This window comes from Marmota flaviventris, chromosome 11 (assembly GCF_047511675.1).
Source record: "Marmota flaviventris isolate mMarFla1 chromosome 11, mMarFla1.hap1, whole genome shotgun sequence".
In the NCBI taxonomy this organism is placed as follows: domain Eukaryota; kingdom Metazoa; phylum Chordata; class Mammalia; order Rodentia; family Sciuridae; genus Marmota; species Marmota flaviventris.
This window is the reverse complement of record NC_092508.1, coordinates 61,381,911-61,394,825: the sequence shown is the minus strand read 5'-3', so window position 1 is coordinate 61,394,825 and position 12,915 is coordinate 61,381,911. Positions and strand designations below refer to the sequence as shown.

The following is a 12,915-nucleotide window of genomic DNA, read 5'->3' as shown; positions in this document are numbered from 1 at the left end:
TCCCCTCGTAACCCTTGCTATATGTGTACACGCACGTGTACACGTGTGTATGTTCCCATGGGATCTGGAGGCTCTTTGACCATGGGAAATCACCCTCAAGATCCCAAGCAACCCACCCCCCATTATTGGAGAAGCCTCTGGCTTATAGTTTTTCAGAATTATACCATGACAACAAGTTTGATGTCCTTAAAATATGGTCCCTCAAAACTAAACTTATCATGATACCTTGATAAGCTAGACATGACTAATTTTCATCAGTAATGGGTGATCATAAAAGCATGGAACTGATTTCTAATTGTCCCTGAAGGATGAGCTGGAAGAGGAGTTCCAGCAGTGCTTGGCCTGAGGGACAGCAGCAGCTTCCCTGCACAAGTATCCCTCTGGTTTCATATCTCCTTTCCTCCTCTCTCTACCAAGTATATGTTAGTTGATCATCATAATCTTCTTTTTCTATAATTTTTTCTTGGTGTGTGTTGTGTTTTGTCTTTCTCTATTCTTCTGATGTTGAAGAGTAGAGAAAGGTAGGATTCACTTAGACTCTCTGTTAGTTCTTAGGCTAAAGAAACAACCTTTCCCTCAAAGTTGGGTATTTTATTTTATTTTTTGGTGGGGGAGGGGAGTGCTAGGGATTGAACTCAGAGGCCCTCAACCACTGAGCCACATCCCCAGCTCTGTCTTTGTATTTTACTTAGACACAGGGTCTCACTGAATTGCTTAGCGCCTTGTTTTTGCTGAGGCTGGCTTTGATTTTGCAATCCACTTGTCTCAGTCTTCTGAGCTGCTGGGATTACAGGCAGGCACCACCCTTGAGTATTTTTTAGATATTTATTTTTTAGTTGAAGTTGGACACAATACCTTTATTTTATTTATTTTTATGTGGCGCTGAGGATCAAACCCAGGGCCTCCCACTTGCTAGTCGAGTGCTCTACCGCTGAGCCACAACCCCAGCCCCACCCTTGGGTATTTTAACTTATGGTTTATGGAAATTCATTTTGGATACCTGAGGGTATTCCAACTAGAGCATGTTCTTAGATAGGTTTCTGCCAGCGGGGATATTGCTTGGCACTAGGAGATGATTAAAGAATGCTTTTGAATCTTCAGTTAGCTCTAAGGAGAACTTATATTGCCATCTGGTATTATTGATTTCATGTTCTGCTTCAAAGGTCTGTGAGTCATTCACAAATCCCAAACTGCTCTTAGAGGCCCCTCTGGGTCCACGCTGGTGCTAACCTCATTTTGTGTGTGGTTTTCTCCCTGGTAGTATTCTCTGATGGACTTGCTCTCCAAAATGGTGATTGGACAGCCCCACTTTGTGCGTTGCATTAAACCCAATGATGACCGAGTGGCCCTGAAGTTCTCCCGAGAGAGGGTCCTCACCCAGCTCCGCTCCACGGGCATCCTGGAGACCGTCAACATCAGAAGGCAGGGTTATTCCCACCGCATCCTCTTCGAAGAGTTTGTGAAAAGGTCAGTATGACATCTTTGGAAATGCATGTTATAGGGCTTGGGTGTAGTTCCGTGGTAGAGTGCTTGCCTAGCATGCATGAAGCCCTGGGTTCCATCCCCAGTCCTAGGGAGGGGAGGAGGAAATGGATGTTGCAAATAAAACTGTCCCCTGGTCATTCCTGTCCCCTGTGGTTGCTCCTCCTGCCCACTTCCCTCCAAACAGGTTATTGAATGGTTACCAGCTGCCATGTACTTGCTGAAATGTTGTATTTTTATTGTGTTCCAACTAAGCTGCAGTGATCCAGAGGACAGAAAAGCTTCCTTCTGATCACATTAAAAATATATATATATATAGGCATTTTTCATGTTACAAATTCTTAGGTCTCAAATCATGCAGATATTTATGATGGATGTATCCCTTCATACATGGGCCAAGATTCTGGAGGATATGAATGTACCCAAGCAGCCATTCCTCTTCTAGGGTCTGACATGATATAACAGTGATAATGAACACTTACCTGGCACCTAAAAGTTCCTAAGAGTACAGGACATTTTAGGGCACTATTCTCAACTGTAAAATCTCATTTGATCCACAGAACAATACTAGAAGCTAGGCTCTATTATTATTCTCATTTTACAGGTGAGGACATCAGGTCACACAAAGAATTTATTTTTTATTAGTTCTTTTTAGGTATATGTGACAGTAGAGTGTATTTTGACATATGATACATACATGGTATATAACTTATTCTAATTAGGATCCCATGCTTGTGGTTGTACATGATGTGGAGTTATATGTTCATATATTCATATATGAACATAGGAGAGTTATGTCTGATTCATTCTACTGTCTTTCCTGTTCCCATCCCCCTTTCCATCCCTTCATTTATTTGCCTTTGTCTAATCCACTGAATTTCTCTTCCCTTCACCCGCTCGTTGTGGTTAGCATCCACATATCAGAGAGAACATTTGACTTCTGTTTTTTGGGATTGGCTTATTTCACTTAGCATGATAGTCTCCAGTTCCATCCATTTACGGGCAAAAGTCAAAGTCATTCTTTTTTATGGCTGAGTAATATGCTATTGAGGTGGCACAAAGAATTTAAATGATTTTCCAAGGTCCCATGGTATAAATGATAGAGCCAGAACTTGAACCCAAACAGTCTGTTTTCAGTATCCACATAGTTAATCTCAGTTCACTGCATTTAATCAATGTTTATTGAACACATAAATTGCATAAATAGCTTTCTAAACCTAGAAACTGCCTTTGGATACAGGGCTGCTCTTTTCTGGACAATTGCCACAGGGATGCCTTGTGTGTGCATATGATTTCAGGTCGGATTTACAGAATGTTCTGTGAAGAAATAAGGAACAACAGTAATCGAAAATCACCTCTGAGAAAGAAGCACTACACTCTGAGCATGCCCAGAGAGGAATATTATAATCCATTTTAAAATCTGCTTGCTGGCCACCATTAGTGCTTTTTCACTCCCAATGTAAAACAGGTGCCCAAGGTCATTTTTTCAACCTTATTCTCAGGAGATAATGGATCTTAAATATGGCAGCGCTTGCTTCATCAAGTCTTCCAAATTCTGCTAAATTCCATGGGGATGGGAGAAGGAAGGATGAAAGAGTTTCTTACATCAAGAGCTTTTAAATTAAAAATAAGAATGAGATGGCTTAAATGTCTTTAAGCCTCTGTTTTCTCTCTCTCTTAAGTTTGTAGGTGGAGCAACAAAAAAAAAATTAGCTCATAAATGTAACTAGTCAAGTATTTTTAGCCACAAAGTGTTGAATACAGAAAAATATTTAAGAAAACAGGTCAAATGCTAAACAGATTGGCACTTCTTTGTTCATAATCAGAAAGCCATTAGGCAAGTATGAACAAGAGTTTCAAAATGTCAGTAAATCTGAGGGTATCAAAGATTTCTGAGCCAGCAAGTTAATTGGTATTTTGATCCTTTTGAGCAACTTAACAACAAAATGGATGAGCGAGCAGTTTTCCCCCTTGATGTTATTCAACAAATAGGTGCTTCTTATCTTCCTGCTCAAGAGTGCTGTTTTGTAAACTCTTAGCAGGAAATATGCAGACAAAACAATCAAAGGCAGGGAACAAGCCACAGAGCCATTCAGGTTTACCAAGCAGAAGCAAATGAAAGGTAAAAAGGCTGGTATGAGGTTGCTCTTTACCTTTTCCTGTTTTGTGGCATTCAGGACTGAAACCTGTAAGGTCGTATTCTTGGGATTATATTGTCTCATCCAGAGTAGGGAAGAATTTCTCCAGTCCCCTGAGTCTGCAAACTTGACCACACCTCAAATGCTTCCTTGTTCTATCATCCTAGAATTTTCTTGCAAAATGACTTGGAAGTGCCCTTTCTTATTCTCTAGTCATGGGCCTTTGAGGAAAGGGGTGTCCTTTTGTCCCTGGCTCATCAACCATTAACACCCTCTCAATCGATGGGGCCAGGTGAACTAGAAGTCTTTTTCTGTTCACTGGTGCAAAAGAGGAAACCAGGTATGGCTGAGCAGGTATCGAAACCTCACCAAAGTCAGACCGTTGAGGGACACGATAAGAAAACCACTGTGAACATTCACTGTCTTCCTGGTCATTGGATTCTGAAGCAGGGTCCCTTAGAAAGTCTACACTAGGACTTCATGTATAACTGCATATGTTGGGGTGTGTCCTAGCAAATGCCTAAAGGACAAGATCAAGGCTAATGTTTTGTTTAACTTTTATAGTCGATTGTGCAATTTAATAAGGAGACCTGGGTTCTAGTATCCTTTTAGACTTAGTATTTGGCAAGTAACCCAATATTTCTGTAAAAGATGTTTCTGATCTGCATGACAAGAAGTCAAGCATGCACAGAGCCCACATCTTGAAAAATGTCAGTGATTTCATGCAGATTCCTGGACCTTACCTAGCCTCTAAGACTTCCAGAGATGCTTGCAGACTCCTAGTTGAGATCACAGGATGTGAAAACTGCACCCAGTAGGACCCCATTCATCACAGTTGTTAAATCAGCCTCAGTTGATGGAAATGAAACTCTTCCCTCTTTTTTCCATCGGCATCTTCCGTTCTTCTCGTGATGGCCTGGAGAGCCAAGGTGCTTTGGTATCGCCTGCATCTCATTCTCCCTTCTATTCCTCCACTTCCTCCCCATCAGAAATGAGGAGTCACTTGGACTTCTCTCTCCTTCACTTCCTTTAAACAGTACATGATGAGGTTCTGATGCTTGGACCTGTGAAAGTTTCTCCACCAGGTTTCCTTGAGATTCTCCCACCCTTTCTCCCAAGGTTTTAGTCCAGGCCTGTGTTGTTGGGATGGTTGTTATCAGCCTAATAAGTTATAACCAGGGTTTATGAAAGTCTACAATTCAATGGTTTTTTAGTATATTCATAAAGTTGTACAGCCACCAATATCACCTAATTGTAGGATATTTTATTATCTAAAAAGAAACCATATACCCATTAGCAATCCTTCCCTTACCCTTCACCCCACCAGCCCTAGGAAACCAATAATCATCTAACTTCTGTCTCTCTAGATCTACCTATTCTGAAAAATTCATATAAATGAATCATACAATATGTGGTCTTTTGTGTCTGGCATTTTTCCTTTGGCATAATGTTTTCAACCATCATTCATGATGTACAATGTATCAGTATTTTTCTTCCTTTTTATGGATGACTATTCCATTATGTGGACATGCCACATTTTGTTTATTCACTCAGTTGGTAGCCTTTTGTATCACTTCTACTTCTCAGATAATGCTGTTGTGTATATTCATGCATAACTTTTGATGTAAACACATTTTTTTTTCACTTAATTTGGGGTATTACCTGTAGGTTGAATTTCTGGCTATGGTAGCCCTAAAGTGGCAATATCAGTTTATACTCTGATAAGTGATGTTATGAGAGTTCTAATTTTTCTACACCCTCACCAACACTTGTTATTGTCAGTCTTTTTATTTTAGCTAATCTAGTGGGTATGAAGTAGTATTTTATTGTAGTTTTGATTTGCATTTCTCCAATGACTAATAATGTTAGACAACTTTTCACGTATTTATTGGGCATTAGTGTATCTTCTTAGAGAAATGTGTTTCTAAACTCTGACGATTTTTATTGTTGATTTTTATGTATTCTGGATACTAGTGCCTTATTGCGAATACTTTCTCTCATTCTGTGAGTTGTTTTTTTTCTGTTTCTTGGTGGTGTTTTTTTAAGCACAGCATTTTTAATTCTTCTGAAGCCCTAGGTTGTCTTTTGTTGATTGTGCTTTGGATGTCCTATCTAAGCAAACATCACTTGATCCAAGGTCACAAAGATTTACTCCTAAGTGTGTGTTGTATAATTATAGCTCTTGTATTTTATATCTATGATCCATTTTGCATTCATTTTTGTGTATGGTAGGTAGGGGTCTAGCTTCATTTGTTCCTACGTGGATATCTAGCTGTCCCAGCACCATTTATTGAAAACATTTTCCCCATTGGACTGTCTTGGCATCTTTGGGGAACATCACTTGACCATTGTAAGGGTTTATTTTGGATTTTGCATTTTATTCTATTCCATTGATCTATGACTGTTCTAGGCCTTTTAAAGCTATTTTGTCCACCTTCATGCCACAGCTTTCTTATTGGATTCAGTGACTGGGTAGGATTTATCTAAAATTCCCATCTGAGCCTGTTGCTTCCTTGAGTAAAATAAGCATCCAAACGTGCACTGAGTAGGTTTCGGCCCCAGTAGGGTAGTCTTCCTGATTTGGTCCTGTCTCCTTTTTCAGTCTCTTCTCGTATCTACCACTTCACAGATCACACTTCAGCCAAAACTGAGCTAGCTGGAGCTCCCTAAACACCTCAGACTGTTCCAGTCTTCTGTGTCTTTGCTCACACTATGTTGTCTGGATCCCCCTTCTCTCACCTCAGTCTGCTGACTTAATCAAGCCAACCCCTGCCCATTTCCTTAGGACTTTGAATAGGCAGAGTCTTCTCTGATGCCCTCTTTGACTTCCCCAGACTGGGCTAGGATCCCTCTGATGAGCTGCATTGTATAACACTGTATTGTACAGGAATGCTCTGCTTTTCACCTCAGCCTGAACTGTCCGGGAGGTGGGTTATTTTTCAGCCTACTTTTTATCTATGTTGTCCAGGGCAGCACCTGCTATAAGTTAGGGGGTGCTTAATAAATAGTGATTGAGTTGAATCAACTCCTACCCTTTCTCCTTCATCTCTCTTTTCTTTTACCATCTCCTGACTCTGGTCCTTGCTCTTTTGAAGCTCATGACCTATCTTTGGAGCTGACTTTGTTGAGGTTAAGGTCCACTTGCACTATAATGGACAACCTAGATTGATGGAGTGTGAGATTTCAGGTAAGTCATGGTAACTCTTTATTAATAAGAGGTGAAACAAATTTGCCTTTCTTCTCTCTATAACTAAGAACAATTTTTCCTGAGAATCCAATTTTTAAAAAGGCAAGCTCAATAGGACAAGGGGCTCTGTTCTAGCTCCCATTCTAGCCCCTTTGATTTTCCCACCTCTCAGCTCATACTCCAGAAAAAAGAACCTTGGAGCTCCCCCACATAGCATGGCTATGCCTTGTGAAGGTACTGTTCTGTGAAATAGGCTGCTTACTTGGCATATTAGTGAGATCTCACAAGAATAAGTGACCAAAGTCAACTCAAACTAGTTGAAACAAAAATGAAAAGGGAGTGATGTCTTGGTTTATAAAACTAGGAAGTCCACACACTTGCTTGGATCCAGGGCATCACACAAGTTCACCAAGTCACTGGCTTTTTCCTTCCATCCTCCTTGTTTTTCTCTCTTCTAATAAATTTCTTATCACTGGGCAGGCCTCCTTATGTATTTGCAAAGACCACCTTGGGAAGTTTGCCACAGAGGGTTTCTGAGAGTTCTCACACCATGAACTCTCTGTTCCAGTGTGGATCACATGCCCACTCTTGAACCAATCATAGTGCCCAAGGTCATGACCTTACATCAAGTGCCAGGAGTAGAGTCATCCCCACTTGAACCATTGGCCCAAGGGCTCCAAGGAGTGGGTGTAGATAGGCTAAAACATCAGGCAGCTGCCTTTTATTTTGACCATTCTATGCCCTAGAACCAACTGTAACTATAGAAAGGTCCTCCCTACCCAGGTATCTACCTACCTATAGGAGCCTTTTTTTAAAAAACATAGAAACATTTATTAAAAAGATGCAAAGAAAATTTAGCAAAAATCACTGTGAGACACATTAGCCTACCTATATTAGCCTTGATGACTCAACTAACAAAAATACAAATTAGTATGTAATAAATACACAAAACACAAAATAGGGGGTATGGGGATAGGAAAGATAGTGGAATGAGATGGACATCACTACCCTAAGTACATGTATGAAGATACAAATGGTGTGACTCTACTTTGTGTACAACCAGAGATATGGAAAACTGTGCTCCATATGTATACTATAAATTGTAATGCATCTGCTGTCACATATAACAAATTAGAATTTTAAAAAAAGAAATACATAAAATATAAAAATGAATCAGCTGGGCATGGTGCTATACACCTATAATCCTGCTCAGGAGGCTGAGGTGGGAGGATTGCAACTTCAAAGTCGGCCTCAGCCTCATAATGAGACCCTTTCTCAAAATAAAAAATAAAAAAGGCTGGGAAAGTAGCTCAGTGGTAAAGCACCCCTGGGTTCAATTTCCTAGCACACTAAATAAATAAGTATATATATGTAAAAGTGCAAATTATTCGATCTCAATATAAAAAGTAAAAATCTTAGTAAGAAATGTTGGTCAAAAGAACAACTTAAACTTCAAAAACATTACCTTCCAACTAAGAAATAGCTAAAGAGAAACAAACATCATAAATCAATTTAGAAAAAAAAGTAAGACAAAATGTAAGAAAATCACCAAATCTTGGCAGCAGACTTCAAATTGGCTAAAATTTGTTAATCAGCTTCATCTTCATCTTTGGACATATGGAAAGCCAAATAGCTGATTTATATCTCATTTTTAAAATATTTAATTGATCTTATTTTTTAAATACATGACAGTGGAATGCATTACATTTCTTATTACACATATAGAGCACAACTTTTCATATCTCTGTCTGTACACAAAGTATGTTCACACCAATTCGTGTCTTCATACATATACTTTGGATAATGATGTTCATCACATTCCACCATCATTGCTAACCCCCTGCCCCCTTCCTACCCTCCCTCCCCTCTGCACTATCTAGAATTCATCTATTCCTCCCATGCTCCCCCTCCCTACTCCATTATGGGTCAGTCACCTTATATCAGAGAAAACAAAAAAATTCAGCATTTGTTTTTTTGGGATTGGCTAACTTCACTTAGCATTATTTTCTCCAACACCATCCATTTACCCACAAATGCCATGATTTTATTCTCTTTTATTGCTGAGTAATATCCCATTGTGTATGTATGCTGGCCCGGTTTGAATTCATCTTTTTATAGTGGACATATTTCTCTGATCCTCTCAATGCAGTCCATGATGTTCCTGACCCATGATGTTCATATTCCACATGGGACTGTGTTGGATGTCACTTTCCTTTGTCAGGGTCTCTTTCCCAGCCTCTGTTTGTGCTCTAAGCATAGTCTTTAATGTTTGCTGTACTCAAGGAGACATCTTTTTCCTGTTTCATGCTACCATAATTTATAACGTGCTCCACAAAGCCTTCTTTTTGTTTCTGTGGGTCTGTAGTTTTTCCTTCTTATACAATATCTGCATTAAGTTGTCGACCTGCTGTCTCTGGGTTTGGAATTCACCAACAGCTTCTCCCCATTCCCTTTCACTACATTGAGTCCTACATGGGGTCCAAGTTGAATCATATTCTTCCTTTGGGCAGAGTTATAACTGTGTAGCACTCCTATGGCATCTTCCCTGGGTGTAGAAGCTCAAATATAGCATCTGATGGCCAGCTTCTCAAATGAATACAAAGTTCTCTCATGTTGATTCAATTTATGGACTGAGTTTACTTTCAGAAAATTCTGATAAACTAGTCTTCTACCTAGATCAGCTTCCAGAATTCTAGAGTCCAGTGGAAAAAGAAAGCTGAAAGTTTCAATGCTCAGTATGTAGAAGCATTCATCTACCCACTGTTTGGGTTTAGTATCACTCACCTCTGAGTGACTATAAACAGAAACCTTCTGTTCTAGAAAATCTTCCTCTACAACTGGGGAGGAAAATCTGGTGATAAGGCTGCTTCTTCATTACTTGTACTTATTTATTTATTTTTGGTACTAGGGATTGAACTCAGGGGCACTTTACCTCTGAGCTAAGCCCAGTCCTTTTTTTTTTTTTTTTTTTTTAAAGTACTAGAGATTGAATCCAGGGGTGCTTGATCACTGAGACACATCTCCAGTCCTCCCACCTGTTTTTTAATTTTTATTTTGAGACAGGTTCTCACTAAGTTGCTCAGGACCTCTCTAAGTTGCTGAGGCTAATCTTGATACAAACCAGGTTGCCCTACAGCTGTCCTTGCTGCAGTTTAGGATTAATTTTCTTGCTAAATCTGTTAACATTTCCCCATCTGCTTTCTTGTTACCAAAATCTTGTGATTATCTTTGCCCTCCCCCACCTTTGTCTTGAGGTATTGGGGCTTGAACCCAGAGGTGTTTTACCATAGAGCTACAACTCCAGACCTTTTTAGTTTTTATTTTAAGACAGGGTCTCACTGAGTGGTCCAGCCTGGCCGTGAGCTTGCCATCGTCCTGCCTCAGCCTCCCAAGTTGCTGGGATTACAAGCAAGTGCCACCGTGGCTGCTTCTCACCCTTTCTTAACTTCTTTTCTCTTTCTGCTTACAAAGGACTTATACCTTTAAAATATCCCTTACTGTCATTTTATTGGGATTTCAGGAGTAAGAAGAATAAATGTATGTACTCAATCCACCATTTTTACCTAGTCATATTCTGAGTGTATTAGCTATCTAAAATATGAATGAATAAAATTAAGCAGTAAGAAAAATAAATACAAAATAAGTTATTCAATATATTCCCTCTTTCTTGCAACTCACGTGCAATTTTTTAAGGTTTATTTTTACTTCCCTGACCCAGGACATCATAGTTTTACATATCACAATGTAGGAAATTTCTGAGAAAGATCACTTCTCCTTTATGTGAGATTTTTATATCTGTAATCCTGAGACTAATTGATAAGTGAATAAGACCTTGATTTTTTTCTTTTCAGTGGTTTAATATTTCTATTGTTCTTTTCCTTTGTCTTCCCTTTATGACTAAAAGGAAGTTAAGGAGGGTTATTATAGGCATTTACCACCACACCCGGCTCCAGTCCTATTATTATTATTATTATTATTATTATTATTATTACTATTTTATTTGTATTCCCTGGCAACATAAGGCCACATGCAATACAAGAGAGAACCTGTAAATCTTTAGAGAAACTAGAGTCTAATTGTGTGGCTCCATGGAATGAATAGGAATTTCTCATATTCTTTTGGTGGAGTAATTATCTCAGCAGCTTCAGAAACCATACTTTTCTTCCAGTGGTCCTGATACTTGGAGCTTTCTTCAGACCTATGCATACAATTATTTGATTTGTCTCACAGAAAAACTTAATTTAACCATATTGTCTGTTAGAGTCAGCTCCAAATTTATTATGGCTATTTGAAAAAATTAACACAAGATCCCCACAGTTGACCAATTGGCTTTCTTGGATTCTAGAATAATCCTTTGAGATCCAGATACTCTTGCCAGTAGAGGGTCTGGAATCACTTTGGACATCCAGACATTTTTTCAAGCTATTGTTTTTATTATTTATTTATTTATTTTGGTATCAGGGATTGAACTCAGGGGCATTTGATCACTGAGCCACATCCCCGGCCCTATCTTGTATTTTATTTAGAGACAGGATCTCACTGTTGCTGAGGCTGGCTTTGAACTTGCAATCCTCCTGCCTTAGCCTCCCAAGCTCCTGGGATTACAGGCATGTGCCACTGTGCCTGGCTTGAGCTGACTATTATTTTTAAGGCCTTCATATTTGGACTTTTGATTGTAGGCTTTAACCCTCAGACTTATCCCGGAGATGTCCCTAGGGATGAATCCAAGATGCAGATGTAGGTATCTCACTACCAGATCAAGCCACCAACCTCAGGCCTTTTCGGTTCTTGATCATTGACACATCCTCCCTGTTAATAAGACAAAGTGTATAATGAGGCTCTGTCAATAAGGCAAGCCCTGTACTAAGGTGCTGAGCACACAAGGACAGAGAAGCACATTCTTGCCTTTAATATCACTCAGCCAATAGAAAATCATATAGGAAGGACTATAGAGGAACCCGACAAAGAACATCCTAAACATTTTTTCTCTTTTGTCTATTCCCTGCCATACCTTTGGAACCCTATTATGTCTCTCAGTGGAATTTTTGCCTGGCCTTCAGGTGTACTTGGCATTCCTAACTCACTCACCTTTGCCCTGCCACGTGACTCTTTACACTGACATCAGAATGATGTTTATAAAACTTGTGATTCTATCATCAACACAGAGCTGTGCCTATTCCTCATCACCTAGATGATAAGATCAGTGGGCAGGGCTTTCCATAACTGACCCCAATCTACTATTCTCATTTTTTCCCCTACTGCTTTCCCTCACCCACCCCAGACTAGTGCCTGCCTGACCTTGGGCCCTCCAGGCCATGCTTGATGGCTGTACTTTGTCTTCTCCCTGGGAAGCCTTCTGCATATGGAAGTCTCCCTTCCTCCCCATCTCTAGCCCAGCACCTTCCTGTGAAGGCTACCTGGAGACCAAGCTGGAGGCTGCTCCATCCTCTGCATCCACACTGAACCAACGTTGATATGCCTGCAATTGGAATGTTCTCTTATTTTTATCCTAACATGTCTGTCTGCCCCACTAGACTATGAACTTTGGAAGAAATAGTAGGCATTATTTGTTGTTGTATTTCTAACATCTCAGATGCATGGTGTCTGGCCCATAGTGTGTGTTCCTTGTTTTCTAAATGAAGGACTCTATTAGTCAGAAATGCATTTAACTGTGAGTAGCAGAGAAAGAAAGATTTTTAGTGGCTTCAACCAGAGTTTCTCAACCTTTCAACCTGATACTTGGATATTTTGGACCAGATAATTCTTCATTTCTGGGACACTGTCCTACATCTTATAAGATATTTAGCAGCTTCTTGCCTAGCTTCTGCCTGCTAGACAACAATACCCACTGCTCCCCACTACCAGCTGTTGTGACAATCAAAAATGTCTCTGGGGGATTGGGGATAAAGCTCAGTGCTTGCCTAGCATGTGTGATGCCCTGGGTTTGATCCCCAACTATGAAAAAAAAAACAAAAAAAAAACTCTAGATCTTTTCAAATGTCTCCTTGGGGGCAAAATCATCCAAATTGATAACCACTGGCAAATGGGTTCATTGGTTTATTCTTTCATAAAAAGGAATTTAGAGGTAAGCATGAGTTCAAGTACTAG

The 12,915-nt window shown here is 39.8% G+C and overlaps 1 protein-coding gene across 1 annotated transcript in view; it reads left to right on the top strand.

Annotated features, from left to right (window-relative positions):
- Window positions 1–12,915, top strand: part of Myo3b (myosin IIIB) — a 374,689-nt gene that overhangs the window by 219,217 nt on the left and 142,557 nt on the right. Inside the window, exon 25 of the mRNA XM_071619301.1 lies at window positions 1,262–1,467. Coding sequence (XP_071475402.1) covers window positions 1,262–1,467 — 206 coding nt within the window. The remainder of the gene's footprint in view (window positions 1–1,261; window positions 1,468–12,915) is intronic.